The following is a 24,389-nucleotide window of genomic DNA, read 5'->3' as shown; positions in this document are numbered from 1 at the left end:
TTAACATGAAGACCACTTGGCATTCATAAAAAAGTAAACATACCCCTAGGTTTGCCGACATTTCGAAACTCTTTATAATCTTTAGCGTAAAGTGAATCAATTTAAAAAGTAAAATTGTTGCAACAAACAAGATGCCAATGAAGCACTGATTGAGCAGCTCGTGCGGTATATGAAAAATTTACAATTCCTCCTCATCATCAATCTCGTCGTCGTCGTCGTCGTCTTCACCATCTATAGCCACATCTTGCTTGTCAGCGTCTTCGTCATCATCACCGCCCATTTCGGCTCTATATAACACATCAAGTAATATTCTTCTTTCCGTCCGTAACCGTCTCAGCTTCTTTTCTAGATCATTGCATTCGTCGGTCAGCATTTCGTTCTCTTGTGTAATATAGCTTAACTTTGCTTTAGCCAGTCGGTACTTGTCTTGGAAACTGAGGGTGGATTCCGCTTCATCATCAGACAAGGGTCGTAGTGCCGTGTTTGGTCGATGGGTAGATAGCGTTCGGTCATCATTAATCTTCTTTCGCTTACTTTTTGTTTCGTGAGTTTCTTCTGTTCGCTGATGCTTCACAGGCGACGAAACGACTTTTCGGCCTGGTTTTCCACCTTTAGCAGCAGAAGCTACTCGTGCAACTGGTGAAGTTCTAGGTTCATCATGTTCTGATTTCTTGTGTTTAAGCATAGCATCCATGCGACTGAATCTAGAAGAATTCAGGTATTAGTGGTCTCATTATCTATATGGCAAGTTCAAAAAATAACAGGAAACCGTACGTTTGGGTACAACCAGGTTGTGGGCATTCAAATGGCTTCTCTCCAGTATGCGTCCGCAAGTGCATAAGAAGAGCAAATCGACTATGGCTCTTTATATTCCTACGTGCACACCCATCCCATTCACAATAATAGTCAGGCCTTTTCCAGCCGATGTGTACTGATAGGGAGAGGTGAGATAAGTATTGCATGTCCTCTACGAGTGGATTCCTTTGATATATCGTACCTTTAGAGAGATGATTCGCTAGGTCAGAATGGCTATTGAATGGACTCATGCAGTTGTTCCAGCGACAAACGACATTTTCTTCGCCAAGCTTGTCAGGAGATAACTCGTTGGAGTTTTGGATGGGCTCATGCGGAGGAGAGCTGATTTGAATTTGTGGTTGTTCTGAATACTCTGAAGAGATTTCAGTGGCATTATCTGTTTGCATTTGATCCTGTTCTGGGTATATTGGTGATGGATCAGGGGAGGCAGGTTGCATCATTTGGCCAAATTGAAACAAGAGGTAAATCAACACTGAGCGCGTACGAAGTGATTTTGAGCGTCACAAATTTTTTATAACTGTGCGCCTTCTTCTTTATTAAATTTATGGGATTGACTAGTCTTCACCAAGATTTCTCCACACTTGGTTATTATCATCTTCCTCCTCATCATCTTGAACACCCCGTTCTTCCTTTTCGAACTGTGTCACATCTACGGCTACGTCACCTTCGTCCATGTAAGATGCATCTGATGAAGCGAGTGTCTTGTCTTGTTCAAAGAGCTGTCGACCGGTGAGCTTAGCTTTGCCATCTGTCTTGATCTTGCCTTTAGCTTCCTGCTCCTTTTCTGCCATTTCCTTATCAAATTTAGTTTTCCACGTCAAGAAGAGGTCGACCGTAACTGGTGTGCCCTTGAACTTTCTATTTTCTGCTTCTTCTGCCAATCTAACTCTAGCCAGCTCCGCCTCGATTCGTGCCTGCTTTCCTTCTGAGATCACCACATAAAGCTCTTCTTGTAGCATAGAGGCCATGGTAAAAATCATGGCCATTCCTATTGATTCCTCCGCCTATTATGAATATAAGTATAAGGTGTTTAGACTTGATCTTCCATTCCGTATTATGTTGAGGTAGCTGCCAAACTTACTGAGGCGGTTAAAGTGCTCATTATTCGTTCTCGTTGATCTTGTGTCAATTCTCCTTCTATCGATTCAACTTCAAATTCGGGAAGTTCGTCAGGGTAATTTGGTGTATATTTGACTTTTAGGGCCAAGACGCCTGTATGACGAAACATTGCCTTGTGTCAATACGATGCGTAGTTTTAGGCAAATGTGTGATATGTACGATGTCCTTACTCGGTGCTTCCTCATCCTGGTCTTCCGGACGACATATAATTCGGAAACCTTCGGCGCCAAGATCTGTTATCAAGGAGATTGCTGGTCAGATTATGTTTTTTTTCTATGCGTGAAAGTACTGCTTCATGTTACCTTCGAATTCGTCGGGATAAATTGACTGGAGCGCTTCAAGCTCATTTTGTTGTTCCTCGGCGTAATCTGAAGCCAGTTGATTAACGACTATTTAAACGTAAGGTTGAGCGAAAAGAACGGTAAAATACCTGTCATTGCTGAGAAGTGGTTGCAAATTAGGCGGTGGAGAGCCAGGTCACTTCAGTCCACAAAAATGAAATGTTGCGCTGTGACCGTGTTTTTCTCAGTGGTGGGAGGATGAGACTGCAATACCTGGGCTGAAGCAACCCTGTAAATTTTCGAAAGTTCAGGTACACATTTTACGCGATTGATAAAACAACATTTGTAATAGAAAAAAGTAGCAGTTTATATAAAAGAAATATATGAAAGAAAATAAATTATTTCTTGGTAGTTGATGACCACGAATTACATGAAGTTTGTCAAGAAGGCGCCGACAATGCCACAAAGAGCAGTGGCAAAGACAATAGAAGCTTTTCGTGAGACAGGTACAGCATCACTAGAACCGGTTACAACATTAGAGCCAGTAGCGGCAGGTGCGCTAGTACTATTATTAACGCCATTCGTTGATTCATTCAGAATGCTTGAAGGGTCAACGGTGTCAATATCGGTTCCTACAAATGCAACAGAGGTGGGTGGTAGTTTAATGGTGCAACTGTCTGCGTCACATTTTACTGTCTCCAGTTGCAAATCGCCTTTCAGTTGACCGTCAAAGGAGCCGCTGAAAGTTTGACCACCCCAAGTAATGTTGTTCTTTTCTTCATAGTTTGATGCCAATAATCGCTTAACCTTGACCTCGGAAGGCATGGAGCTCCAACCTCCTTTGAGTATATAAGTGGCATCTTGATTTATATCCGTATTGAGGAGGACAGCATACTTGAAAGAGTTGTCATGGAAAACACCGTAGGATGACAAAGTGCTTGATCCGAGATCAATGTTTTCAAATTGAGCTTGTTTGTCCTTGCCCACGGCCTCAGAGATAGCTAATGAGCTGTAATAGATAGGTGCAACCTCCCATGCAGAGTCAATATTGTACATGGGATTATATAAAGTAGTTTTTCCTCCTATTTGTAGTGACACGGATGAAAAGCCGATGGATGCAAGGTACAAAATCCAGTCAACTGCCCAGAGAGCGGATACGAATGTATCACTAACACCGGGGATACCGCCACAGGCAGCCGTGTTTGTCTCTCCCATGATGAGTTGCTTTCCAGCAGCATTAATTGTCTTTGCAGATTCTGTATACAATGCCTTGGGGTTCTTGATGATCCATTCGTGATTGAGATAATCTGTGTAGTCACCCTTTGCTTTTCCAAAGCAGTTGTTGGAACTGTACTTTTGAACAGTGATAGAATTGAGATAGTTCATATTGTTGCCATTTGACATGAAGTTAGATTGCATAATATCAGAGACATTCCAGTCACAACAAATGACAGCACCGGTGAAAATATCCTGTTTCTTGAGGGCAGGTGCGAACTGTTCATGAAGGGTGGAAGCCCAACTTGTCCATTCGTCAACATACTGAGGAATACCCCAATCGGGTGTACGAACACCATGCTTGGCATATAAATCTGGTTCATTACCAATCTGAATGGCAAACAAGTGGTCACCGAGAGTTTCGACAGCAGCCTGTCCCAGGTACTTTGCAGAGTCCATATTTTTCGCATCTTCGAAGTTCAGGCCATACATCCATTTAGCACCAGTGGCTGAACTGACGCCGTTCATGACATCAAATAGCTTCTTTGACACCTTGACATCAAAAGTCGTTGCACCACTGTTGATGCGTGGAGCTACTACTTTAGTCTTTTCAATAGCTGACTGGATATTTTCATCCGGATAGGCAGTGTCTTGCGAATTTCCACCAACCTAAAAAATTGTAGTGTTATTGTTCTGAAGCTCTCATAAAGTTAATACTATGCCAATACATACACGCAATAACAATGAGCCGGTTCTATCTCTGACATTTCTCAGCAGCTGCATAAAAACTGGATCGCGATGGTTTTCGTCTGATCCAAAATACTCGTTCATTGAGGTCAACTCCATAGAGAACCCATGAAAGTGATTGGGAACCTTAACATTGCTTGAGGATGAAGGCAAGTTGACGGTCACTTGCTGCTGAGCCAAAACCCCAGCAGAGAGTAGTAGGGAAGCTGTAATAAAACCGTACGTCTGCATTGATTTTAGACTTGTATATTCGATGTTAAATGAGGGATAAGCAGCGTCCTTGACCAAAAATCATGTGCTAACTTTCCAAAGAAAACAGCTCTTATAAGTCATCTCATGAACAGGTTGGAAATTTTAAGGCCAAATAGGTCAGGGTGGAAAATAGCCTCGGGACATCAATGGAAATGAAAATCCAGCCCCACAAAATGGTTGTTTTAAATTTTCCGGTCCCTCAAAAAAAACCCCCTCGATATCTTATCATAATCTCGCTGACAGCCAACGATGTCTCCACAAAAAAATGGGTTGCATAATTAAACATTCCTTTCTATTGGATCTAAATTGTTTTTAAGAGGAGCCTTAGAACTACAATCACACAGGGATTTTGGTGCCTAAATGTACCGCAAGCTGATCATGAGGCGACATAAATTTTCCGCAAGACAATTTTCGTTCAGGGATGCATTGGAGAAATGGTGCTTTATTCTTCTTGCTGTGGGTCGGCATTTTGTGTCATAACTCGAGCGATCTGAAGTACAGGGTCGCATGTTAATTTCAGTCAAATGACCCACGAATTTAGATCACTCAAAAACGAACAAACTTACCTCTTCTAAATCCTCCAAGTCCCAATCCAAAAGCGTTTTCGATAATTGGAAGTGATGGAGTTCGCGGGCCAGGGTTTTCAACACATTATCACTAAGTGATAGGGTCTGATTAGTTTTCATTTAAAATAGTATGTACATCAAGAGCCATGTAATTACCTCGATTGTTGAATCCATATACAATAGTCATCAAGCCATATTTTGCTGTAGATATAATAAATATCATGATGGTCAAACATGTCTTTGATCTCTAGTAGAGCTTTTAAGATTGCACGTTTTCCAAGCTTCAAAAGTATATATACATCTTGAAGGATTTTGTCGCAGAGTTTGTAATTACGGTATAAAGGGAAGGCTAATGCACGACGATAGCAAGAAATAAGTGTTTCTTGCAAAGTTGAGAATTTCTTTGTACAATAGAGAACTGTTAATACGGAGTGACAAAGATATTATATTCCACTGCATCAGTATATAGAGATATCAACACGTTTACCTCTAGACCAGCAATACTAGGACTCAGCTTTCCTATTGTCCACACCGACTCGACTGTATCTTCGCCTTCGGTCTGGCGGTGATTGTAGCTGTAGGCAAACAGTATATCAATCAGGCCAAGATAGATGCTTTTCTCATTTGAAAGCAAATCTATAGGCGGTAAAATTAGCTCGTTGTTCCTACAGTGACCATAGATGACGGCTCATATAACCTACATTCTCTGTTAGGCATTGTACGCATAATAGAGTTTTCTTTTTCGGTAAACTCTATTAAACTTTGCGAGTAGTCATTGATCTCAAGGTTTCCCATAGTCAAATCTGCAATGTCGCTATTACTTTCCGGTACGACTTCCTGAATCAATTGCACTGAAATACGCAGGCATCAATACAGAGCCAATAAGTATAAAGGCATTATCGACATGATATCATTCAACTAGTGGAAAAACGCACGTACCTTTCGATTGTTTCTCTTCAGCTGCCGCCTTTTTCTGAATCCTCTTCAGTTCTTTCCACCAAATAGATTTATACTTGATAATATCGTCTATCTCTTCGGTATTTACAAAATCGTTCCTGTTGTGATAGCACTTAGAAACAGGTATCCAGCCAAGTTTACGGGCAATAAAGGGGCGCCATATACTTACACATAGTAATCTTCATCAAATTTGGCGTTTTCCTCGTTTACCCGGTCTTCTCTTCGAGATTCAGCTGTGGACTTTTCAGGGCTTTGTACGCAATTGATTTCGTTGGCAGTTTCATCAACATGTGTGAAGTAGTGATTATATTGACTGTTGAAGCCGTATGTTGTAGTACTTGTAAGAAGCTCCTCGGTTGGAAGCTCCTGTGGTAGTTGCCAGTCAAATTCAGCCGCTAATTATAATTGGAATGGTTATTAAGCCAAGAAAAAGATGAACTGAAAATGGGTTGGACACCATACCATCCATGATCTTGTCTTCTTGCATTTCGGTAGTACTGCTTATGACTTCGATTAAAGGCTTTTTGGGTGTGGATTTCACTGGTTTCACTTCACCACGTCGAGCCAACAGCTTTGTAAGCAAGTCCAAGTCCTCAAAATGCTCTCCTGCTGTTTCCTTGGTGACCATTATGGTGAAAATGCCTGTTGCTATGTCGTAATTGGCGGTGGATTTTTCATCCTCTATGATATTGCCAGGTAGTTGTAACCTATATATCGAAAAAATGCGATTTACATATGACAAAAAGTGACTTTAGAGCTTGCACATGGTTCAACAAGTCCAATAAAAGCGTACCGTAGAAAGTAAGGTTTAAGATAAAATTTGAATTCACTACCCTCGACAAACAGATCAACGTCTTGAGCCTGTTGGCATTATCAGTGTCAAGTTTCGACATCACGATTGCGCCATGTTAAATCAAATTACATACTCTGACGTGCGGCGTGTTTATCTTGATAGTAACACTACTGTGATCCTGCTCTACGGTGAATGCTGGAGTGATCATGCTTGACAGTGAAAAAGTCAAGGTTGGGGACTGCCCAATTTACCTCAAGCAGTCCGAACCGGACCTTGAAAAATTTCAGGTGAGGGTTCAAATTCTTGTGCTGAGACGATAGGTACCAAGCAAAACAGAGGAATCACCCTGAAAAAGAGTTCGAATGCCAAGAAAGAAACTACGAAAGCTACATGACAGTACTAATATATTACCAGATTCGTCTAAAAGACGTAGTCGATTGAGCAAAGTGGACTATTCAGAATCAAATACTCGGACTGATCGACCACGACCAACCCAAGCCAACAGTGATTCTGAATTCTCAAAGTCATCTGATAGCGAGGAAGATAAACCACGAACTCCAGCCAAACCTTTTCGATCATCCATATTTAATACGCCAACGCGTCGAAGCTTAAATCTTATAGGTGCTTCGCCCAAGCGGACGCCAAAGAAGCCGCTCCTTGCTTACCGAGCGGTTCAGAGGTCAGTTAGAAAATTAAAAGCGTCCACGATATGCGACATTTTTGCTTACAATTCAGCTTTACAGAGTGAATCAAACAAACGAAATAGTACCACTACCAAAGCGGTCACAAGAAGCGGCGGCTGCATCGACTTCCTATGAACGAGCGAGAGAGCGCCTACACGTTTCTGCTGTACCTGATTCTCTACCATGTCGCGAGCTCGAGTTTGAAGAGATTATGGCGCATGTAGAAACAGCTATAGAGGAAGGAACTGGAACATGTATTTGTAAGTTTTTGGAATGATATAGGACGTTCTTTCATGTATGATTCTCACAATCCATCACGATTGGTATAGATATCTCTGGTGTTCCAGGAACAGGGAAAACAGCAACTGTACTGGAAGTTATAAGGCACTTGCAACACAAGTCAGAGAACGAGGTTTGTATATAGTACTGTTTATTTGAAATATTCCATGGTTTCCTTTGTTTATAGGCCGCTTTTAGAATTTAGGCAAGTTTCAGTTTGTGGAGATCAACGGCATGAAGGTGACAGAACCAAGTCAGGCCTACAGTATCTTATGGGAGTGCGTCAAGCCCGACGATCCGAGCTCAAAAAAGAGACGAGTAACAGCAAATCATGCTCTAGATCTCCTGGAAAACAGATACAATACGTATGATGAGGATCGCCAAACAACGTATGGAACATTTTTATTCACCATGCGTTGAAAAAAATACTGATCAATGACTAACGCGTTTATTTGGAAACATGCAGTGTTGTGTTGATGGATGAGTTGGATCTGCTGGTTACCAAGAAACAAACAGTGATGTACAATTTTTTCGAGTGGCCAAACCGAGCCAATTCCAAGCTGATTGTCATTGCGGTTGCCAATACTATGGATCTTCCTGAGCGAATGCTGAGCAACAAAGTGTCAAGTCGATTAGGTGTGTTGAGCGGCAGGATTATAAATGTTGTTGTCACCGTATCTGATCATCCTACTCCTGTCTCTTAGGCTTGACTAGACTCAATTTTCAGCCATACACCCATCATCAGTTATATCAAATTGTCGAGTCTCGACTGGATGGCATTGAAGAATTTGAAAAAGAAGCGGTAGAATTTGCAGCTCGAAAAGTCAGCGCGGTCAGTGGTGACGCAAGACGAGCATTGGATATCTGTAGAAGAGCTATCGAAATTGTGGAAGAACGGGTTAAAAAAGGAAACGCCAAAGCCCCAAAGAGTAGAAATGTCACGATTCCTGTGATCAACGAAGCAGTTCGAGAAATGTTCAGTTCTCCCACTGTAACCTTTGTTCAGCAATGTTCGTTACACCAAAAACTGTTTTTGGTGTCGGTGCTGAAATGCATTCAACGGAACGGATTAGCCGACGTCGAATTCGGAGAGGTTGCACAACAGCATGTACAGACCTGTAGATGGCACCACATTGAAGCACCAGGAACAAGCGATCTTATGCGTGTATGTGAAAGTCTAGGGCAGACAAGGGCCTTGGTGGTGGAAGGCGGTCGACTGGATTTAGGCATGCGAATAGCCCTCAATATTTCAGAAAGTGATCTCATCATGGCATGCAAAGGTGATAAGCTCATTGGAAAATTAGTGTCAAATGCTTAATATTCTTTGTATGTGTAATGTAAAATAAAAATTTGTATGCGACGAATATAAAAATCAAATTATTGCACTGCAACTGCTGTATGGTATAGAAATTACTGATTGCCAAGTTTAAATAGATTTGGTGTATGTATAGCTATGTTCAGAGGGTTGGGTAGCGGAATGTAGAAAACGGTATGTACAGAGGGAAGAGGATTTGATAAGAAGTGTGATGGTGCCAGCTATCATGCTTCGAGTGCTTGTTGATACGTTGGTGGGCTACATTCATCATATGCTGGCAAATTGTCCTCGTCGCATAGTTGTTCGTTCAGTAAGAATCGCGGCTTAAACCTCATTCCACTTTCGCAGAGCACTTCCCGATCAGTATAGGAAAGGAGCTCACGTGGAGGAGATATGCCTCTTCCTAATGTTCCAACGGTGATAGGAACAGCAAACTTGATCTTGTGGCGGAATAATGTGTTGGACTTCAGGTGCACAGTCACGTATAGCTGATATAGGATTTTCAGGTGAGATGAATAGGAAATAGAGGGAAGAGAAGTTTTTGGGATGCATAATTCCATAGATAGCGTCTCTGGCAGTGATTGTGGAGCAGTTGCTTTTGTGGTAGAAATATCGTTACGCTCCATTCTGTAGTATCCATCATAGCCAATGGTGATGATTTGTTTCAATTTGGCTTGCACGCTGACAATCTTATTATGGGTACACGGACCATTTGGCGTCAGCCGTAGTTGGAAAGAGGCAGTTTCGCCTGCTAGGAAGCCTGTTTCTGGCACGATGATTTCACCCATCACATGGTCAACGCCTTTGGCTTCCGTGTGTACCTCCTTATGCAAGCTAGTTGCTATGAAGGGCATAAATTCAATAGGATAGACATCTGTGTATTCTGGCAAAGAGTCGGTAGCTCGTACGACGGCGGTTTGGAGTGAGAAGAAAGATTGGTAGCTCTGATTTTGATATGTCATATTGTAATTGACCATGGGCAATTCAATCGCGAATGGGTAAGTGTATGTGCCGGCTTCAAGTCGTGGCCATTTGTTTGGATTGGGTTCTTTGTGTTTTAACCCCCAGAGATGAGTCTTAACTGCAAAGACATGTGTTGGAGGAGGGTTGCTTCCCCACCCTGTTGCTCCATATTCCAGGCGTTCTGTCAAATTGAAATGGAATACGATTAATCTCTTTTGTTTTCAAAGAATGACGGTCAAAGGTTTAAGCTTTGCCGTTTGTAAAATGATTTTCAATGCATACCTGATGATCTCAAAATAATTTTCAAGTGTTGAGCTCTGATAGCAGAAGCAACATAAAAGGTGACAGTTCCATTGATAGTGGATCCAGGATAGAAGACCCGTCGGCCATCAGGATGTAAAACACCAGAATCAGGAGTCAATGTAATCTTTGTAAATGTAGCTTGCTCATCAAGGCTTGGTCGGTAATCAATTGATGATGAAATGCTGGCCCTAGCCAATGATGCGAGAGGCGATGGCATTGTGAAAATTATTCAAAATCTTTTCAGAAGACTGTTGTTGTTTTGATCTGATCTAATGATAAAGTTGGGGGAAGACGGCACCTAAAACGTCCTTTATATATGGAAAAAATTGACCGACATGGCGGGTATAATGACAGTATCTGAGATTATAAATAGGGTTAGGTGAAGTCTATGTGGTGGTGGCCACCGTCTGGACTGCCAAATGACTCATGTACCGCAGTCGCATGATTGACAAAGCATACTTTCATTATTGAACCAACGCTCAACTTCAACAAATGTGATTTAATGATTACTTGAATCAAAGTTTTCTTTAGTTTAAACTCTTTGCTTTAATTATTCATGCATCCAAAAAGTATCGATCATAAACATTTATTAATAATCTAACGATGATCAATTTCTGTGACGGGTTAAATCATCTGAGAATTCTCATAGGGTGGCATGGCTTTTAGAGGATGAGGGACAAGAGCACAGGCTATATCTCCCCACCACTCGTTCGCGTGTCTGGAATACCATTCAACTAAGGTGTGAGAGGGCATACCAAAAATAGACGTACAAAGAATGACATGTGGGGGGGGGAGGAGATGAGCAATCGAAAGTCAGAGGATCTCCGTGCATACGGGCAAAAGGTAAAAGCATCTAAAAAACTTACTTGACTTGACTAATCCAACATCAAACGGGGTTTTTGGCCGCCAACCTAATCTTTCCAGCTTGGAACAATCTACGGCATACCGTCTGTCGTTAAAAGCTCGATCTTGCACGAATTCAATGTGCTCATCCATCTTATCTTCCAAGCCGAATAATCGGATCAATCTTTTAGCCAAGTCCAGATTCGATATTTCGAATGCTGACCCGATGTTGTATGACTCCCCCACCTGTCCTTGGTGGAAAATGGTATCCAATGCGTCCGCTACGTCTCCAGCGTACAAATACTTCCTTGAGTTGCTTCCGTCACCGTGCACAAAGCTAAAAAACCATGGGATGAGATGATTAAATTTGGATCATTCCATCTATTCCCTTCTATTGCACGTCTTTAAGCTTTCTTTTTTTCTCTCTTTCTCTTTCCCTTACCATCGACCTCCTCTCAAAAGACTGCAAATGAATTTGGAGCAGATTTTTTCTGGGTATTGGTATGGTCCAAAAACATTATTTGAGCGAGTAATTAGGATAGGCAGACCAAATGACATGTAATAGGCCTTGACTAAGCATTCAGCTGCGGCTTTAGTGGCTGAGTATGGGTTGGATGGTGCAAGAATAGTGTCTTCAGGGCAATCAGGCTATGCATGGGAAGCCGCAAAGTCGGTATATCGGGGTTTAGGTCTCAGACAAACATGTATGATATCATTTGTGACTAAAGTTTTACTTACACGACTGACCACTTCACCGTAGACTTCATCCGTACTAACATGAATAAATCTTTTGATTCCATGCACTTTGGCAGCTTCCAAGAGAACATGCGTTCCCATTACATTGTTCCTATTGAAATCCGATGGTTCCCCGGAAAGGATTACTTAACCAATGGTGTAACATTATGTATGCTATTGTTAGGCTCCGCACTTACTTTGTAAACTCGAAAGAATCACCAAATGAGTTGTCTACATGCGTTTGAGCTGCCAAATGGAAGATAACATCGATCTGCTTTTCTTTGAGAAGGAATGCCATGAAGTCGGGTGAGGTAATATCGCCCTATTTGACATGTCAGCCACTTGGAGTCAATTGTTCATCAAAATTTTGGACCCTGAGTGACACACTTACTCTAATGAACGTATAGTTAGGGAAATTGCCAAGGGACTTTAGACTTCTGGTTGAACCACAATAGTCTAGTTTATCGACAACATAGATGTGATACTCCGGGTACAAGACGACCAGTTTGCGAGCAACAAAAGATCCACTAACCACACCATCAAGAGAAATTGTGAGTTACAGTTGTATGGACCGGCAAGTTACCTACTATTTAATGGCTAGAAAGCCAGCTTACATGAATCCTGCACCGCCTGTAACTAAGATGTTCCTGACATCTTTCAGGTCGGATGCGGTGTTCTTCTGGCGAGATCCAATGTCAACTAGGTCGAATTGCGAGATGTACTTCGAGACAAGTTCAGCATGCTGCTCGTCAAGATCAGCAGAACCGAGATGTTTGCCATTGACAGTGTTGGCTTCTGTATTCAGCGACTGTGAGTCGTTATCTGGTGGAGCCATATAGAAAAGACGGAGTAGTAAGAGAGGTGGAAGGAATGTGGAGTGACAAAGACGGCAACCGGGTATCAAAAAAAGTTCCCCTCTTCCCGACCTGCCAGAGATCACAAAAGCACGTCACGCCTCATCCACCCATTGCTTTTTCTGCTCTTCTTGCCCATAATCCGATGCAGCGCACCATTTTTCTGTTACTGTCTGTGTTCGTCATCACACAGCTGTTTAACTATGCCTGGAGTACGCGGAAACATTCATCACGGTTTATAAAACGTGCTGATCCAGTTAATACTTGGGCTGAGAAACAGGTATGCCGTACTAGCCATGCGAAACGAGATTTTTTAAGGATTTCAGAAACTCTGACACTTCGATTCTCTTATAGTGCGACAACATTTGGGAACATGAGGACCAATGTGCCTATGTTTTGGAACACTGTTCTGAAACTATTCCTAGCCTTATAAACTATTTACAGTGGTACTATTGCTCCGGCTCAGTAAAGCCTCTCGTTTTAATATGCTTGGTAAGTTGCCTGCGTACATCCAAGCACGAGCCAATATTTTTGCTCATTACGAGTATGCTTTGATTAGTCCACCTGGCTTCTGTTTTTATTTGGTTTTGTTGGCATCGCAGCATCCGACTTTTTTTGTAAGTTTCTTTAGAACATTTGAGAACCTGTCATGTTCCATATTTGACCATGGCTTTCAGGCCCCAACCTCCAGACACTTGCTGCAGCATTACATCTATCAGAAAGCATGGTTTGTACAATTCGTATACGTTACGGGGAATAGATTCAATCCAATTCTCATCACTATCTGTACGTAGACTGGCGTAACGTTCTTGGCATTTGGTAACGGTAGTCCGGATGTGTTCTCTACGTTCAGGTACGCAGCACGTTAATTTCAGTACTTCTGCTGATGCGAAAGAAGGCTAACAGAATGTTCAAAGTGCCATGCAATCCAATCTTGGCTCTCTTGCTCTCGGAGAGCTAATCGGAGCTGCGTCATTCATTGTCAGCGTGGTAGCTGGGTAAGGCAAATTGTAGTGAGGCGCATTGACTTGTTCTAGCATTGACAGCATTCCACACTAGAACTATGTGCGCAATTCGACCTTTTCGAGCAAAGCGTCTCAGTTTCTTACGAGATGTTTCCTTCTTTACCGTTGCTCTCATTTTAGTGCTTCTCATCGTTGCGGATGGACTGATTCATCTCTATGAAGCCATCATACTAGTGGTCTATTATGTCATATATGTTGCTGTGGTTGTCGGTGGCAACTACTATGTCAAGCGACGTTCAGCTTATATGAATTTAGTCGAGAGAGCGAGAGCAGAATACGAGGACAGTGATGGAGATATGGATAGATTACTGCGCATAGACCATCGTGACTGGCGAGACGAAGATTCAGGAGAGGATGAAATGGAACTGTACGATGAAGGGTTTGAAACAGAAGGTTTTGGTAGTCATTTATCTACTCCGTCATCAGCAAGGCATGACGCTGCCCACCCAAGCCAACAATCAAAACTCCACATTCGATCTTCCTTGTTTGCCGCACTAGAGGTGACTACTTTAGCTATTGAATAAGGCGCTTCTTGACAGATTGTGGCTAATTATGTATTGTTTTTCATAGTTTCGAGATGTAGTACAATCTCTGGAACAAGCAAACGCCAGGCGACATTCCACCGGTGGCCTTCGAAATAGAATCCACCGTGTCTCGCTACAAGCTCAACGTAGTTCAGCCAGTCTTCACACCATCAATCACCCTGAAAACTACCAAAACCCGCATTTGGAGGATATGGAAAACGATGAATTGGATGGTGAACAAGTCGAGAATAACAATATTGAGCACTCTACTGAGGAACAAATTTCAGCATTCCCGCAACCTCAGGATCATGTGGAAAGACAGCTCGACGCTGCTTCCCTATCGACAATAGCGAAAATAAGCTCAAAGATATTAGCCGTCCTGCATCCAGTAACAAGTCGGATACCTATGGCAAATGTTGAACTCCCAGAAATGGAAAAAGTGATTATAACCTTGTTCCCGTCTTTGATCAAATTTCGAAAGAAGCCATTGTATTCCAAGATTAGCTCTATTCTCTCCGCTCCCGTCATCTTCCTTTTAACAATCACCCTACCTGTGGTCACAGAGGACTCCCTTTCTTCGTCATCCGGTGGCGTTCACTTGGATGAAGACTCGGAAGCAGTTTTGCAAAACATGGATGAGGATGATATCCTCGTAGATTTTGATCCTTCGAACAGTTCGTTGGAATGGCAACGATGGTTAACAGTTACACATCTTTTAATGTCTACTCTATTTGCCTCTCTTGTTCTCACTTCTCTTGGTCTTGGTCCCGCGGCCCTCATAATCCCTATCTTTGTGGCCACTGGTGCTGTCCTGTCAGTGTTGCTGCTCTTGACGACATCAGCTCACAGACGGCCTCCCCTGTTTTGGATGATGTGTTTTGTAGGCTTCATCGTTGCTGTTTTGTGGATATATGTTATCGCCAACGAGGTTGTTGGTGTTTTGCAAACAATCGGTTTTGCTCTTGGTATTAGCGATGCTATCCTTGGTCTGACCGTGTTTGCTATGGTAAGTAAATGATGACTATGCTTATGCAATTCGTTCGGAATGGTTCTTTACTCATATATACATATCTCATTCAGGGTAATAGTTTGGGTGATTTTGTAGCCAATGTTACTATGGCCAGAATGGGATATCCTATGATGGCTATCAGCGCATGCTTTGGAGGACCTATGCTTAGTAAGTGACAGGATATTAAACTTTTATTTTAACGCTTCGTCCTAACGGCCTCTGGTAGATTTGTTGTTGGGAATCGGTATCAGCGCAACGTATGTCACTACCCAACGAAATGAACCTTATGCCATCGAAGTCGGACCCACGATAGCAGTATCTGGCATAGGACTTCTGGTCATTCTCGTATCTGCTCTCATTCTGGTACCTCTTAATAAGTACAGAATGTCCAGATCATTTGGATATGCCTGGATCGCCATCTATATCATTTGCACTATCATCAATGTCTCGATTGAAGTGTCCAATCGATCCTAGCGAACTCATAATTCTATTTACATATCCGCCCTTATCATGGATGGCTTACCATTATACACCTTTAAAGATACCATACTTTCCCTTGTACAGTAGTGTAGAGACTTTCAAAGGAAGAAAGAAAAAACTAAAAAGAGCTATTAATTTGGCTACTTGCAAAAAAGTATAAAATTTCACTCGCCGCGACTTGTGACAAATTTAACTGACTGCGACAGCGCTACTTTTCACGGCATCGATCACCTTAAATTCAATACTGTTGGATTAATCATGAGCGACGCTGGAAATTGGTGCTTGATTGAAAGCGATCCAGGTTTCTGTCTTTCCAACTAGATAATTTATCCATTTCGTGTTGTAATTCCACTTTGCTTATCTACGTTTGCTGCCTAGGTGTTTTCACTGAGCTTATTAGCGGCATGGGCGTGAGCGGCATTCAAGTTGAAGAAGTGTTCAGCTTGGACGAGACCTCCTTGGACAAATTGAAGTAGGTTTTACAATAATGAATACGCTGGTGTAGACGCATCAACAAGTATACTCATTTTTGTCTGCCGTTGTCTATGCTAGACCCATCTATGGCTTGATTTTTCTGTTCAAGTGGCAGGGCGCTCAGTCCTCTATGCCACACCCAGATAGCCAGGATGATGCCAATGATCATGTCTTTTTCGCAAAGCAGATCATCAATAATGCATGTGCAACCCAGGCTATCTTGTCCATTTTGATGAATAATTCGGATATAGAACTTGGCGATGATCTCAGTAACTTCAAATCCTTTACTGCCGACTTTCCACCGGATGTAAGTTTTGTCTTTTGAAACTTTTCTGCTTCATAGTATAGGTCTAATACCTTCTATTTATAGCTCAAAGGTCTTGCTATATCCAATAGTGACCTCATTCGAAGTGTTCACAATAGCTTTTCAAGATCGGATCCATTTATTAACGAAATGCAAGACTCGTCAGCACAAGGGGACGAAGACTTGTTCCATTTTATATCCTATGTCCCTGTTCATGGCGCTTTATACGAATTAGATGGCCTTAGCTCAGGGCCAGTCAATCTAGGTATGGAGTGAAGGACAGCGTTTATGTATCCTACTTGAATGCCTAACCCGCCTATTTCAGGACCATGCAATGAGGAGAACTGGACAGAGAAAGCTAATCAAGTAATTATGGAGAGAATGAGAAAGTATAGCGAATCGGAAATCCACTTCAGTTTGATGGCTGTGACCAAAGACCGAATAGAAACGCTTCAGGAACAATTGGATGAATTCAGCGGGCTGCTCATGTCACTTGGAGACGCGGATCAAGAACAACGGAGAGAATTTGAATCCCAAATCTCTATTTTACAGTATGAATACGAACAAGAGAAAACAAAGCGGGCCAGGTGGAAGGTGAGTCCTGGGAATATTATTAATAACGTTCCACTCAAACTCCTGGCTGACATATGCTGTCATTCTAGCGTGAAAATCAACTTCGCCAGCACAATTTCATTCCACTCACTTATAATTTGCTTCGAATTCTTGCCGAGCGTAAGAAGCTTCAGCCTTTGGTCAATGCTGCAAAGGCAAAGAAACGATTAGAAAGGGAAAGATCTGATAAGAAATAAAGACCTTTTTCGTAGTTTACAAGTTCCGCGCTACAATTTTCGTCCGATGTGTCATTCCCAATTTTTTATTTTTGTTTTATTTTCTTCTCCCCCGGGCTTTTTCAGCAACACTTCTCACAGGCACAAAAAATACATTATGTCTACTAATCACAACGCGATACAGTCCACGACTACCTACGAGAAAATAGCCTCGGCATGCACTGGTGCTATCCTGACATCCATCCTGGTGACACCCATGGACGTTGTCAAAATGCGACTACAAACACAAGCCATGAATGCAGCGGCTGCCCAGAATTACAAATCAGCAAAGTCGTTCTCCTCCGTCTGCTGCATGCCCGCCGACTTGAAGAAAGTAGCGGGAGAGGTCTGCAAATGGAACACCATTCCACGACATGAGCGAAAGCGCCTTTCTCCTACTAAACTTCGGGCAGCAGCTATGCACGAATGTAGTCATGGAGTATTACGTTTGGATGCAGCCAGCCGTGCCTCTCGACCCTCCGGTGGTATTCTGGTAAGCGTCCGAGATCATAGATTGAGAGTAGTAGTCAAGTTGATTTTAAAATAACTTATTTTATTGTGTATCAGGATGGTGTTACTAATATCATCAGACAAGAAGGTCCCACATCTCTTTGGAGAGGATTGTCTCCCGCCCTGGTGATGTCTGTTCCTGGAAATATCATCTACTTTGTAGGCTATGATTATCTTCGAAATGCCATCAAGGATTGGACTGTTTACAAGCAGAAAGATTATGCCCCTCTTATTGCTGGAGGTGCTGCCCGAGGTAAATTCATTTTTTTATACCCTATGCCTATTATGAACTGTAATTACTCACCTCACGTCACAATTTGCTATAGTGGTGGCTGTCACGGCTATTTCGCCCATTGAACTCTTCCGGACTCGCCTTCAAGCTGCCAAAGGTGTTGATGGCTTTGCCTGTAAGCATTTATTTTCCCTTTTCTTTTGATTTAGCAGCAAGTCATGAAATAACCGAATCATTATGTAGCTGTGATGAATGGAGTAGTCAAGCTGGTGGAAAAAGAAGGCGCAAAGGCCCTTTGGCGAGGTCTCCCTCCCACTCTTTGGAGAGATGTGCCTTTCTCAGCGTTGTATTGGATGGGCTATGAAGAAATGAAAGCGTCTTTGAGCACAACAGGCATGAGCGACTTCAATCAATCCTTCTTGGCCGGCGCGTCGTCGGGCATGTTTGCCGCCATGGTCACCACCCCGTTTGATGTGGTCAAATCGCGACGACAAATTGATGCTGGTCGAGATGTTCCAATGTTTAAGGATATTCGTGTCCCAGCCATGTTACGACAAATTATTCAGCAAGAAGGATATCAAGGATTGTTCCGAGGCCTAACCCCTAGAATTGCCAAAGTTGCTCCGTCCTGCGCTATCATGATCAGCTCTTATGAAGTTGGAAAATCCTTCTTTGCCAAATCACGCGAACAACTTTGAATACCTATATAACGTTTACCATAGAAAATCCCCTTAGAGACAAAAGCATCATTCCTCCCTCCACTGTAAAATATCGTTCCTCACTCTCCCTTTCTACTACAATACCCACACTTCTCAGTCCCTTGGGACACCCTTTCTCACTCATTAATGCCTACCATGCATGATCTAAGCCATGCTGACGCCTTCTTACGTATTTGGAAAAAAAAATGGTCCACCTTACCGTTTAACAAACACACGTTGGTGACACTCTGAGTCTATGAGTCATATATTTGGCCATGCTTAAATACTGTTTACTTACAGAAATTTGGGAGAAAAAATATATGAAACAAATGGGGGAAAGGCAAACAGAATGCCTGTGATTTACATGTAAGTGCTTAGAAGGCGGCGAAGGGTGAAAATTATGTAAAGCCAAGAGGTAGAAGAATCTATCATTAGTTATTATTGTACAACGAGCATAAGGACGTAAGGGGAGGTGGAAGATATTTTTTTTCTTTTCCGATTGGGGATTAATGGCCTTCATCACGGTGAACGGAAGACATATGACGTAGACAATCGTGTTTTCGCATGAAGCGTTTATCGCAAAAGTTACATTGATGTTCTGGGACAAAGTTAGGGTCATGAAGTCGTTCGTGGGTTTTTCGATTCCATTCGCGAGTGAAAGCAAAATCGCAGTAACGGCAAATAAACGGTCGAGAAGAACTGGATGAGTTGCGTCGTATTGATTGACGCTGGGTCTGCTTTCCTCCCCGAGAGCTGCCGCTACTCGTGCTCACCGCCGGCATGGGGGGAGAGTGACCGAGGATGGTCTGTAGGGAATTAGCAGAGTGGGAGCGTTGGTGTCTTTTGGCACTACCTCTTGAGGCAGATTTGTAATGCGCCAAATTGGAAGGTATGCCCGGTATAGGCGCCGAAGCTATGCCATGGTCAGAAACGTGACCATCGTCCGAACCGGCTGGCGTGACAGTGATAGTCGGGGATACAATATCGTCAATGTCCGCGCCATTAAGGCAAGGAGACGAGCTGCGTCGGGGAATATGAAGAGTGGGTAATCCCAAGCTGTTGTGGCTAGGCATGGGAATAGGGTCAAAATCAAAATTAGGAATAACCGGTTCGTACTTGTCCTTAAATTGAACGGGTGAAACGGGTTCTTGAGCTTCCATGATGTTAAATCGATGAAAGAGATCTGCTACGCTATTGTTATCCTCGGTGAAAGAAAACGTTGGTGAGATGGGGCTTGTGATTGTGGCGTTGGGACTTCCGTTTCGAAATGCATGGATAGGTAAGACCAAATCCTCTTGTTGTTCAATCGGTGACGGTGTCATAAAAGGAGAGGCTTCAATCAAGGTCTTTATGTCAGCATTATGTGAAGGAGGAGTGTCCATGGCAGAAGATGTGGATGAGTATGAGCTACCTAGTAAAGGGGGTGTCGTGCTTGGCACTGTGACTGGAGTATGCATTGCCAAGAAAGCATCGACTGGAGACCGCCAAGCAGTTGTATCAATAGGAGATGATCTTCCAGATCCTGGAAAGTGATCTGAAGAGCAATACGATGCCGGGGATAATAAAGGCGAGATATCTGGGATCGAAACCAAATCAGCTTTTTTTTTTTTCTTTCTTTTTTTAACACGTTTATTACACGCCGGTCCTTTTTTTTTGTCTTACCTACGGGTGAAATGAAGGGAGATGTGATATTGATGGGTTGTGTTGCTACTTGCTGCTGTGATTGCCATCGATGGGCCGAGTCGGGAGACAAGCTGTTCAAAAGGTCTTCTTCAGAGCGATTATGAGAAACAGCCGTGGGTGACAGGTAAGGAGATGTTGGATTAGGTGAGGGCGGTGGGTAACATAACGGGTTAAAGAAATTGTAGTTGTCGTCCATGGGGAATATAAAGTGCTGTTTACGAAAGAGAGAAGGCATTAGCAATGACCGACGTTTGGCTTTTATACAGTTGCCGGGGACAGCGGGCTGGATGGGGGGTCAGGGACGCCTGAGAATGATTTGGTCCTGGAGCAATCAAGGCCAAAATGGCGCACTTTAAAAAAAAAAAAAAGGTGGGTGTGGCTGGAGGTCTCCCATTGAAGGAAGTTGGCCATTTAAAAGCGCTGACTGTAACTCAAAATACTCCCAAACACGCGACCTCGCCAATCCCCTAAACTGTACTATCCTACCTATTTTCATCCTTTATTTATCCCGTTCGTTCACTCTGAAATCAACGAAGAGTGGAGCTACCATGTGTCAAGCATACCACTTTTGATGAAGCAAGTCAACTGCGCATATGGGGGGAAAGAGAGGTACAGCATATTGGGAGGGTTGGAAATTAGACGTATTAGGGAAAATAAAGAACAACGGGTGGCTGAGGTTCGTAGAAGCGGGAGCAAGAATGAAACGTTTGAAAGAAAGATCTATGCTAGAACTTCGATGGAAGGACACGAGTTGGAGATTGATTTCCCGGCGGCTGCTGTCTTAGGGTTTTCACTCCCCAAAAACCCTCTCTTCCCATCCCCTCTCATTCCTACCACGGATAAAATATGGCTCTCAGCGTCCATTATTAATGATAAATAGGAGAAAAAATCTGTTTATGTTTGTTATGTAAAAATATACAAGAAGTATTTGCTGGAGGCGCAAAGCACCGGAATCATTGGAAGTTTTCCATTGGCTGGTGTAACCATACCAAATTGGACTATTTCAGCCGAAAGTAGGCATCCGTAAGGAAGCTCGCCTAGTCTGGCTATCGAGGCATGGATCTTAAAGTAGAATCAAGGTCTTGCGTTGCTTGACGGAACAAGACATTCTCAATCACCTCTTTTCGTTCATTCATGTTCTGAAGGGGAGGAGAAATCATGTTATTAGGACAGAGCATGGGCCCGGATAAAGGACTACCCAATATTACGCACTGCGCACTTTGTAACAAAAGAAGTTTCTTTTTTGTGCGCTGCTACTTACTTCTAATCTCTCCAAAGCCTTGGTGATCATATTATCTCGCCGTATGAGTTGTCGCTTGAGTTGTTCGTGTGCTTCTAGTAATTCTTCATGTTCTTCATCTAACTCTAGGTATCGTTGTTGCTCGCTATGTAACATGGCAGCATGACGCTCCAATTCCTGACGAAGTTCGTATTCTTGCCCGGGATCTCTTTCATTAAATGACGCATTGCGTTTGTTAGCGGCCTCTAGTTTACCCTTGAGAGCCAGTTGACTCCCGACCAATTCATTCATCTTATCCTGAGCCGCCTTCCTGTCCCTACGTAATTTGGTTTCCGATTCTTTGAGTTGAGCTTCCACGGTATGGAGTCTCTCAGCCCAACTTCGTTCCAGCTTGGTCATCTTGGTCGTCAAAGCCTAAAAGTGAAACACAGCATTTTGCGTTACAACAATGAAAAAAAAAAATGACGGGGGAGGAGTAGCGCACAGGCACACTGCGCAAATCTCTTGTACCGCTTTTTTTCAAAGCCTCACTGTTTAATTACCTCTCTGACCTGCGCAATCTCCTTTTCATGTTGCAGTTTAAGTTCCTTTCCACGTGTCTCGCTCGTGTCTAGTCTGTTCTTCAGATCGGCATTCTGCCGTGTTCGTTCATGGACTAGCTGCTCGGTCTCTTGAAACCGGATATCAATTTCGCGCAAATCATGCTCATGCTGGGTTTGAGTTTGCTGCGCTAATTCAGACCGCTCTTCCAATGTTTGTTCCAATTCTTCAACCTTGTGTATAAGTTTTTCCATTTCTCGCTTGCCATGTTTCATTTGTCGCTCAGCGTCTTGGTATTCGTTTTGTAACACCTGTAAGCTTTCCAGGCGTTCGTCCAATTCATCTTGAAGATTCTTGATGATGTTCTCCTTATCTTGAATAGCCTTTTCAGCCTGCTGAAATCGACTTTCCAAAAGATCGACATCTTGATCATAAAGACGGTCTTCTTCGGCGTGTTGATCCAATCGACTCTCAAGAGTGGCAATGCGTTCATCACGGTCCTTTTGTCCCTGCTCGAGTTCTTCTATAAAGGCAATCATGTTTTCCATTTGAACATCGAGGTCTTCAATTTCTTTTTCTCTTTCGTTAAGTTCTCCCGTAAGCCTTGCAACGTCATCCTTATGAGCCACTTCTTCGTCTTGAAGTGAACCCTCTATGTCTTGTAATCGTGTCATCAGGTCACTGTTCTGTTTCGACAGACGCTCTACATCTTGCGCTCGTTGATGAATACCAGATTTGTGCTCGTCCAATTCTTCAACTACAGAATTATGATGTTCTATCAACTCTTCTATTTCTCCATTCAATTGATCGATTTCCTTGTCTTTGTCCCGAAGTTGATTCATCATATCCACATTACGATTCCGCACGTGGTTTACTTCCTAGAAAGGCAAAATGGAAATCCACGAATTTAAGTACAGAGACCTTCTAAACAGAACACAGTATGGCTGAGGTGAGGTACCTCTTGTAAATTATAGTTCGTGTTGCTAAGATGATCCGTTCTTGACAATAAGGCGTCCCTTTCGGAGAGAATCGCTTTGAATAATGCGTTGTCCGTCGTCGCATGACTGGGCTGGTTCTCTAAGGAATGTATCACCCTCCGCGCTTGTGCCAAATTTCGCTTGCATGCTTCCAATTCACTCAAAGCAGAAGATCGCTCGTTAACCAGTCGTTCCACATCGACTCCAGATGGCCGATGATCATTTTTACATAATGCGTCTGTCAATCTTGCAATTTCCGCTGCTTGTTCGGCCATTCGAAGGTGCAGGCTTTCGTTCTCAAAACGATAAGAATTGGCATTCTCCAGGGCCGATTCCAACTGTACCCTTTCATGATCCTTTTTGCCATGATTGGATTGATATTCTTCTTCTTGTTGCAACTTTTGTTGTTGCAGAATATCAATGGCTCCATGCAAGTCAACTATCATCTTTTTATATTTCTTAAGCTCCTGTACCAGTGTCTGCATTTTGACCTTCAAGTCGATGTTCTAACAGCGGAAAAAGTTACATTAGCCAAACCTGCGTCCATCGACGTAATATCTCTTGCACTAGATGACATTATGCCAACACTCCGTCCTCCCAAAAAAAAAAAAAAAGTTCCTACCTCGCGCAGAGCTTCATCCATTTGCCCTGGTGATAACTGAGCTAACCGCTCCTCCAGGAAATAACACTTGAGCTTCAAGCCAAATGATTCTTTACGCAACTCATCTATCGTCTGTGCATGAATAGATCGCATTAGTCCTGAATACAGTGCCCCCTGATCTAGCCAATAGGCCTGATCCTTACCTTCTCTTGCTCTTTCAGCGTTAATGTCACTTTACTTTCTTTTTCACGTGAAGGGTCGCTCTGTCTGGACAGTAACGATTCGTTGGCATCGTCGATCGATAGTAGATCAAGTTCATGCGTGAGCGTGTCATTGGCATCTTCATTTCTCTCCGTCGGAATGACGAAATCCTGACTGCCGTTCACGTACTCCTCGTCTTCTTCGTCTTCAAAATTCCGTTCTTGTTCCTTAGACTGTTGTGAAAATCGTGTGCCGGCGGTTGGAGTCACTGGTGAGAATAAGTCACTGTTCGGCAAGGACCCAACTTCCAAAACATGCGGTCGGTTGGTTACGTCCATTACAG

At 42.9% G+C, this 24,389-nt stretch overlaps 12 protein-coding genes across 12 annotated transcripts; 4 read left to right on the top strand and 8 right to left on the bottom strand.

Moving 5' to 3' along the window:
• Nucleotides 1-178: 178 nt before the first annotated feature.
• On the bottom strand, nucleotides 179-1,256 carry K450DRAFT_201655 (uncharacterized protein; the record flags this gene model as incomplete). The annotated part of the gene is made up of 3 exons (XM_051584670.1): nucleotides 179-704; nucleotides 886-931; nucleotides 998-1,256. The coding sequence occupies 3 exons, from the start codon at nucleotides 1,254-1,256 to the stop codon at nucleotides 179-181; spliced, it is 831 nt and encodes a 276-aa protein (XP_051441883.1).
• Nucleotides 1,257-1,370: 114 nt separating this feature from the next.
• K450DRAFT_201654 (uncharacterized protein) lies at nucleotides 1,371-2,372 on the bottom strand (the record flags this gene model as incomplete). Its single annotated transcript, XM_051584669.1, has 5 exons — nucleotides 1,371-1,820; nucleotides 1,898-2,028; nucleotides 2,106-2,168; nucleotides 2,238-2,324; nucleotides 2,366-2,372. The coding sequence occupies 5 exons, from the start codon at nucleotides 2,370-2,372 to the stop codon at nucleotides 1,371-1,373; spliced, it is 738 nt and encodes a 245-aa protein (XP_051441882.1).
• A 270-nt stretch (nucleotides 2,373-2,642) lies between these two features.
• On the bottom strand, nucleotides 2,643-4,409 carry K450DRAFT_274329 (uncharacterized protein; the record flags this gene model as incomplete). The annotated part of the gene is made up of 2 exons (XM_051593113.1): nucleotides 2,643-4,100; nucleotides 4,164-4,409. The coding sequence occupies 2 exons, from the start codon at nucleotides 4,407-4,409 to the stop codon at nucleotides 2,643-2,645; spliced, it is 1,704 nt and encodes a 567-aa protein (XP_051441881.1).
• Nucleotides 4,410-4,680: 271 nt separating this feature from the next.
• On the bottom strand, nucleotides 4,681-7,051 carry K450DRAFT_254716 (uncharacterized protein). Its single transcript, XM_051591250.1, has 10 exons — nucleotides 6,880-7,051; nucleotides 6,747-6,814; nucleotides 6,416-6,660; nucleotides 6,123-6,348; nucleotides 5,936-6,051; nucleotides 5,698-5,847; nucleotides 5,484-5,632; nucleotides 5,153-5,397; nucleotides 4,997-5,087; nucleotides 4,681-4,920 (listed from the first exon to the last, which is right to left on the bottom strand). Exons 1-10 carry the CDS (start codon nucleotides 6,952-6,954, stop codon nucleotides 4,873-4,875), a joined length of 1,413 nt encoding a protein of 470 aa, XP_051441880.1. The 5' UTR covers nucleotides 6,955-7,051; the 3' UTR covers nucleotides 4,681-4,872.
• A 16-nt stretch (nucleotides 7,052-7,067) lies between these two features.
• On the top strand, nucleotides 7,068-9,137 carry K450DRAFT_254713 (uncharacterized protein). The gene is made up of 6 exons (XM_051591249.1): nucleotides 7,068-7,425; nucleotides 7,490-7,689; nucleotides 7,759-7,841; nucleotides 7,907-8,097; nucleotides 8,175-8,344; nucleotides 8,413-9,137. Exons 1-6 carry the CDS (start codon nucleotides 7,109-7,111, stop codon nucleotides 9,024-9,026), a joined length of 1,575 nt encoding a protein of 524 aa, XP_051441879.1. The 5' UTR covers nucleotides 7,068-7,108; the 3' UTR covers nucleotides 9,027-9,137.
• On the bottom strand, nucleotides 9,137-10,566 carry K450DRAFT_254708 (uncharacterized protein). Its single transcript, XM_051591248.1, has 2 exons — nucleotides 10,269-10,566; nucleotides 9,137-10,167 (listed from the first exon to the last, which is right to left on the bottom strand). Exons 1-2 carry the CDS (start codon nucleotides 10,504-10,506, stop codon nucleotides 9,248-9,250), a joined length of 1,158 nt encoding a protein of 385 aa, XP_051441878.1. The 5' UTR covers nucleotides 10,507-10,566; the 3' UTR covers nucleotides 9,137-9,247.
• Nucleotides 10,567-10,768: 202 nt separating this feature from the next.
• Nucleotides 10,769-12,774, bottom strand: K450DRAFT_254698 (uncharacterized protein). The gene is made up of 7 exons (XM_051591247.1): nucleotides 12,482-12,774; nucleotides 12,259-12,394; nucleotides 12,065-12,189; nucleotides 11,871-11,979; nucleotides 11,575-11,780; nucleotides 11,156-11,469; nucleotides 10,769-11,023 (listed from the first exon to the last, which is right to left on the bottom strand). Exons 1-7 carry the CDS (start codon nucleotides 12,700-12,702, stop codon nucleotides 10,914-10,916), a joined length of 1,221 nt encoding a protein of 406 aa, XP_051441877.1. The 5' UTR covers nucleotides 12,703-12,774; the 3' UTR covers nucleotides 10,769-10,913.
• Nucleotides 12,775-12,795: 21 nt separating this feature from the next.
• K450DRAFT_254690 (uncharacterized protein) lies at nucleotides 12,796-15,960 on the top strand. The gene is made up of 10 exons (XM_051591246.1): nucleotides 12,796-13,001; nucleotides 13,076-13,213; nucleotides 13,281-13,338; nucleotides 13,399-13,448; nucleotides 13,516-13,574; nucleotides 13,639-13,719; nucleotides 13,781-14,246; nucleotides 14,317-15,276; nucleotides 15,351-15,447; nucleotides 15,506-15,960. The coding sequence occupies exons 1-10, from the start codon at nucleotides 12,867-12,869 to the stop codon at nucleotides 15,751-15,753; spliced, it is 2,292 nt and encodes a 763-aa protein (XP_051441876.1). The 5' UTR covers nucleotides 12,796-12,866; the 3' UTR covers nucleotides 15,754-15,960.
• Nucleotide 15,961: 1 nt separating this feature from the next.
• K450DRAFT_254679 (uncharacterized protein) lies at nucleotides 15,962-17,382 on the top strand. Its single transcript, XM_051591245.1, has 6 exons — nucleotides 15,962-16,060; nucleotides 16,138-16,231; nucleotides 16,312-16,540; nucleotides 16,604-16,802; nucleotides 16,863-17,131; nucleotides 17,200-17,382. Exons 1-6 carry the CDS (start codon nucleotides 16,018-16,020, stop codon nucleotides 17,344-17,346), a joined length of 981 nt encoding a protein of 326 aa, XP_051441875.1. The 5' UTR covers nucleotides 15,962-16,017; the 3' UTR covers nucleotides 17,347-17,382.
• A 23-nt stretch (nucleotides 17,383-17,405) lies between these two features.
• Nucleotides 17,406-19,064, top strand: K450DRAFT_254675 (uncharacterized protein). The gene is made up of 4 exons (XM_051591244.1): nucleotides 17,406-17,857; nucleotides 17,932-18,127; nucleotides 18,201-18,281; nucleotides 18,350-19,064. The coding sequence occupies exons 1-4, from the start codon at nucleotides 17,483-17,485 to the stop codon at nucleotides 18,802-18,804; spliced, it is 1,107 nt and encodes a 368-aa protein (XP_051441874.1). The 5' UTR covers nucleotides 17,406-17,482; the 3' UTR covers nucleotides 18,805-19,064.
• Nucleotide 19,065: 1 nt separating this feature from the next.
• On the bottom strand, nucleotides 19,066-20,461 carry K450DRAFT_254671 (uncharacterized protein). Its single transcript, XM_051591243.1, has one exon. The coding sequence runs from the start codon at nucleotides 20,259-20,261 to the stop codon at nucleotides 19,311-19,313; it is 951 nt and encodes a 316-aa protein (XP_051441873.1). The 5' UTR covers nucleotides 20,262-20,461; the 3' UTR covers nucleotides 19,066-19,310.
• A 1,068-nt stretch (nucleotides 20,462-21,529) lies between these two features.
• On the bottom strand, nucleotides 21,530-23,197 carry K450DRAFT_254667 (uncharacterized protein). The gene is made up of 2 exons (XM_051591242.1): nucleotides 22,270-23,197; nucleotides 21,530-22,141 (listed from the first exon to the last, which is right to left on the bottom strand). Exons 1-2 carry the CDS (start codon nucleotides 23,110-23,112, stop codon nucleotides 21,692-21,694), a joined length of 1,293 nt encoding a protein of 430 aa, XP_051441872.1. The 5' UTR covers nucleotides 23,113-23,197; the 3' UTR covers nucleotides 21,530-21,691.
• Nucleotides 23,198-24,389: the final 1,192 nt, after the last annotated feature.

This window comes from Umbelopsis ramanniana, assembly GCF_025399195.1.
Source record: "Umbelopsis ramanniana AG unplaced genomic scaffold K450scaffold_57, whole genome shotgun sequence".
Classification (NCBI taxonomy): domain Eukaryota; kingdom Fungi; phylum Mucoromycota; class Umbelopsidomycetes; order Umbelopsidales; family Umbelopsidaceae; genus Umbelopsis; species Umbelopsis ramanniana.
Note: the sequence above shows the minus strand (reverse complement) of the source record. Positions and strands in the feature narration are given on the sequence as shown.

Bases quoted from the DNA above. Each gene is read 5' to 3' on its own strand.
- K450DRAFT_254716 (XM_051591250.1), bottom strand. From the start codon at position 6,954: ATGATCACTCCAGCATTCACCGTAGAGCAGGATCACAGTAGTGTTACT. The intron at 5,848-5,935 runs GTACGTGCGTTT...TGCGTATTTCAG, and splicing joins TGAAGAGAAACAATCGAAAG to TGCAATTGATTCAGGAAGTC. The intron at 5,398-5,483 runs GTAAACGTGTTG...TATTGTACAAAG, and splicing joins CTAGTATTGCTGGTCTAGAG to AAATTCTCAACTTTGCAAGA.
- K450DRAFT_254713 (XM_051591249.1), top strand. From the start codon at position 7,109: ATGCCAAGAAAGAAACTACGAAAGCTACATGACAGTACTAATATATTA. The intron at 7,426-7,489 runs GTCAGTTAGAAA...TCAGCTTTACAG, and splicing joins GCTTACCGAGCGGTTCAGAG to AGTGAATCAAACAAACGAAA. The intron at 8,345-8,412 runs GTGTGTTGAGCG...CCTGTCTCTTAG, and splicing joins CAAAGTGTCAAGTCGATTAG to GCTTGACTAGACTCAATTTT.
- K450DRAFT_254708 (XM_051591248.1), bottom strand. From the start codon at position 10,506: ATGCCATCGCCTCTCGCATCATTGGCTAGGGCCAGCATTTCATCATCA. The intron at 10,168-10,268 runs GTATGCATTGAA...TCAATTTGACAG, and splicing joins AATTATTTTGAGATCATCAG to AACGCCTGGAATATGGAGCA.
- K450DRAFT_254698 (XM_051591247.1), bottom strand. From the start codon at position 12,702: ATGGCTCCACCAGATAACGACTCACAGTCGCTGAATACAGAAGCCAAC. The intron at 11,980-12,064 runs GTAAGTGCGGAG...GGATTTCAATAG, and splicing joins GATTCTTTCGAGTTTACAAA to GAACAATGTAATGGGAACGC. The intron at 11,024-11,155 runs GTAAGTTTTTTA...CTCACACCTTAG, and splicing joins TGTTGGATTAGTCAAGTCAA to TTGAATGGTATTCCAGACAC.
- K450DRAFT_254690 (XM_051591246.1), top strand. From the start codon at position 12,867: ATGCAGCGCACCATTTTTCTGTTACTGTCTGTGTTCGTCATCACACAG. The intron at 13,449-13,515 runs GTTTGTACAATT...ATCTGTACGTAG, and splicing joins TACATCTATCAGAAAGCATG to ACTGGCGTAACGTTCTTGGC. The intron at 15,277-15,350 runs GTAAGTAAATGA...TATCTCATTCAG, and splicing joins GTCTGACCGTGTTTGCTATG to GGTAATAGTTTGGGTGATTT.
- K450DRAFT_254679 (XM_051591245.1), top strand. From the start codon at position 16,018: ATGAGCGACGCTGGAAATTGGTGCTTGATTGAAAGCGATCCAG. The intron at 16,541-16,603 runs GTAAGTTTTGTC...TTCTATTTATAG, and splicing joins CTGCCGACTTTCCACCGGAT to CTCAAAGGTCTTGCTATATC. The intron at 17,132-17,199 runs GTGAGTCCTGGG...CTGTCATTCTAG, and splicing joins CAAAGCGGGCCAGGTGGAAG to CGTGAAAATCAACTTCGCCA.
- K450DRAFT_254675 (XM_051591244.1), top strand. From the start codon at position 17,483: ATGTCTACTAATCACAACGCGATACAGTCCACGACTACCTACGAGAAA. The intron at 17,858-17,931 runs GTAAGCGTCCGA...ATTGTGTATCAG, and splicing joins GACCCTCCGGTGGTATTCTG to GATGGTGTTACTAATATCAT. The intron at 18,128-18,200 runs GTAAATTCATTT...AATTTGCTATAG, and splicing joins TGCTGGAGGTGCTGCCCGAG to TGGTGGCTGTCACGGCTATT.
- K450DRAFT_254671 (XM_051591243.1), bottom strand. From the start codon at position 20,261: ATGCATACTCCAGTCACAGTGCCAAGCACGACACCCCCTTTACTAGGT.
- K450DRAFT_254667 (XM_051591242.1), bottom strand. From the start codon at position 23,112: ATGATGAATCAACTTCGGGACAAAGACAAGGAAATCGATCAATTGAAT. The intron at 22,142-22,269 runs GTAATTAAACAG...TTTCACTTTTAG, and splicing joins AGATTGCGCAGGTCAGAGAG to GCTTTGACGACCAAGATGAC.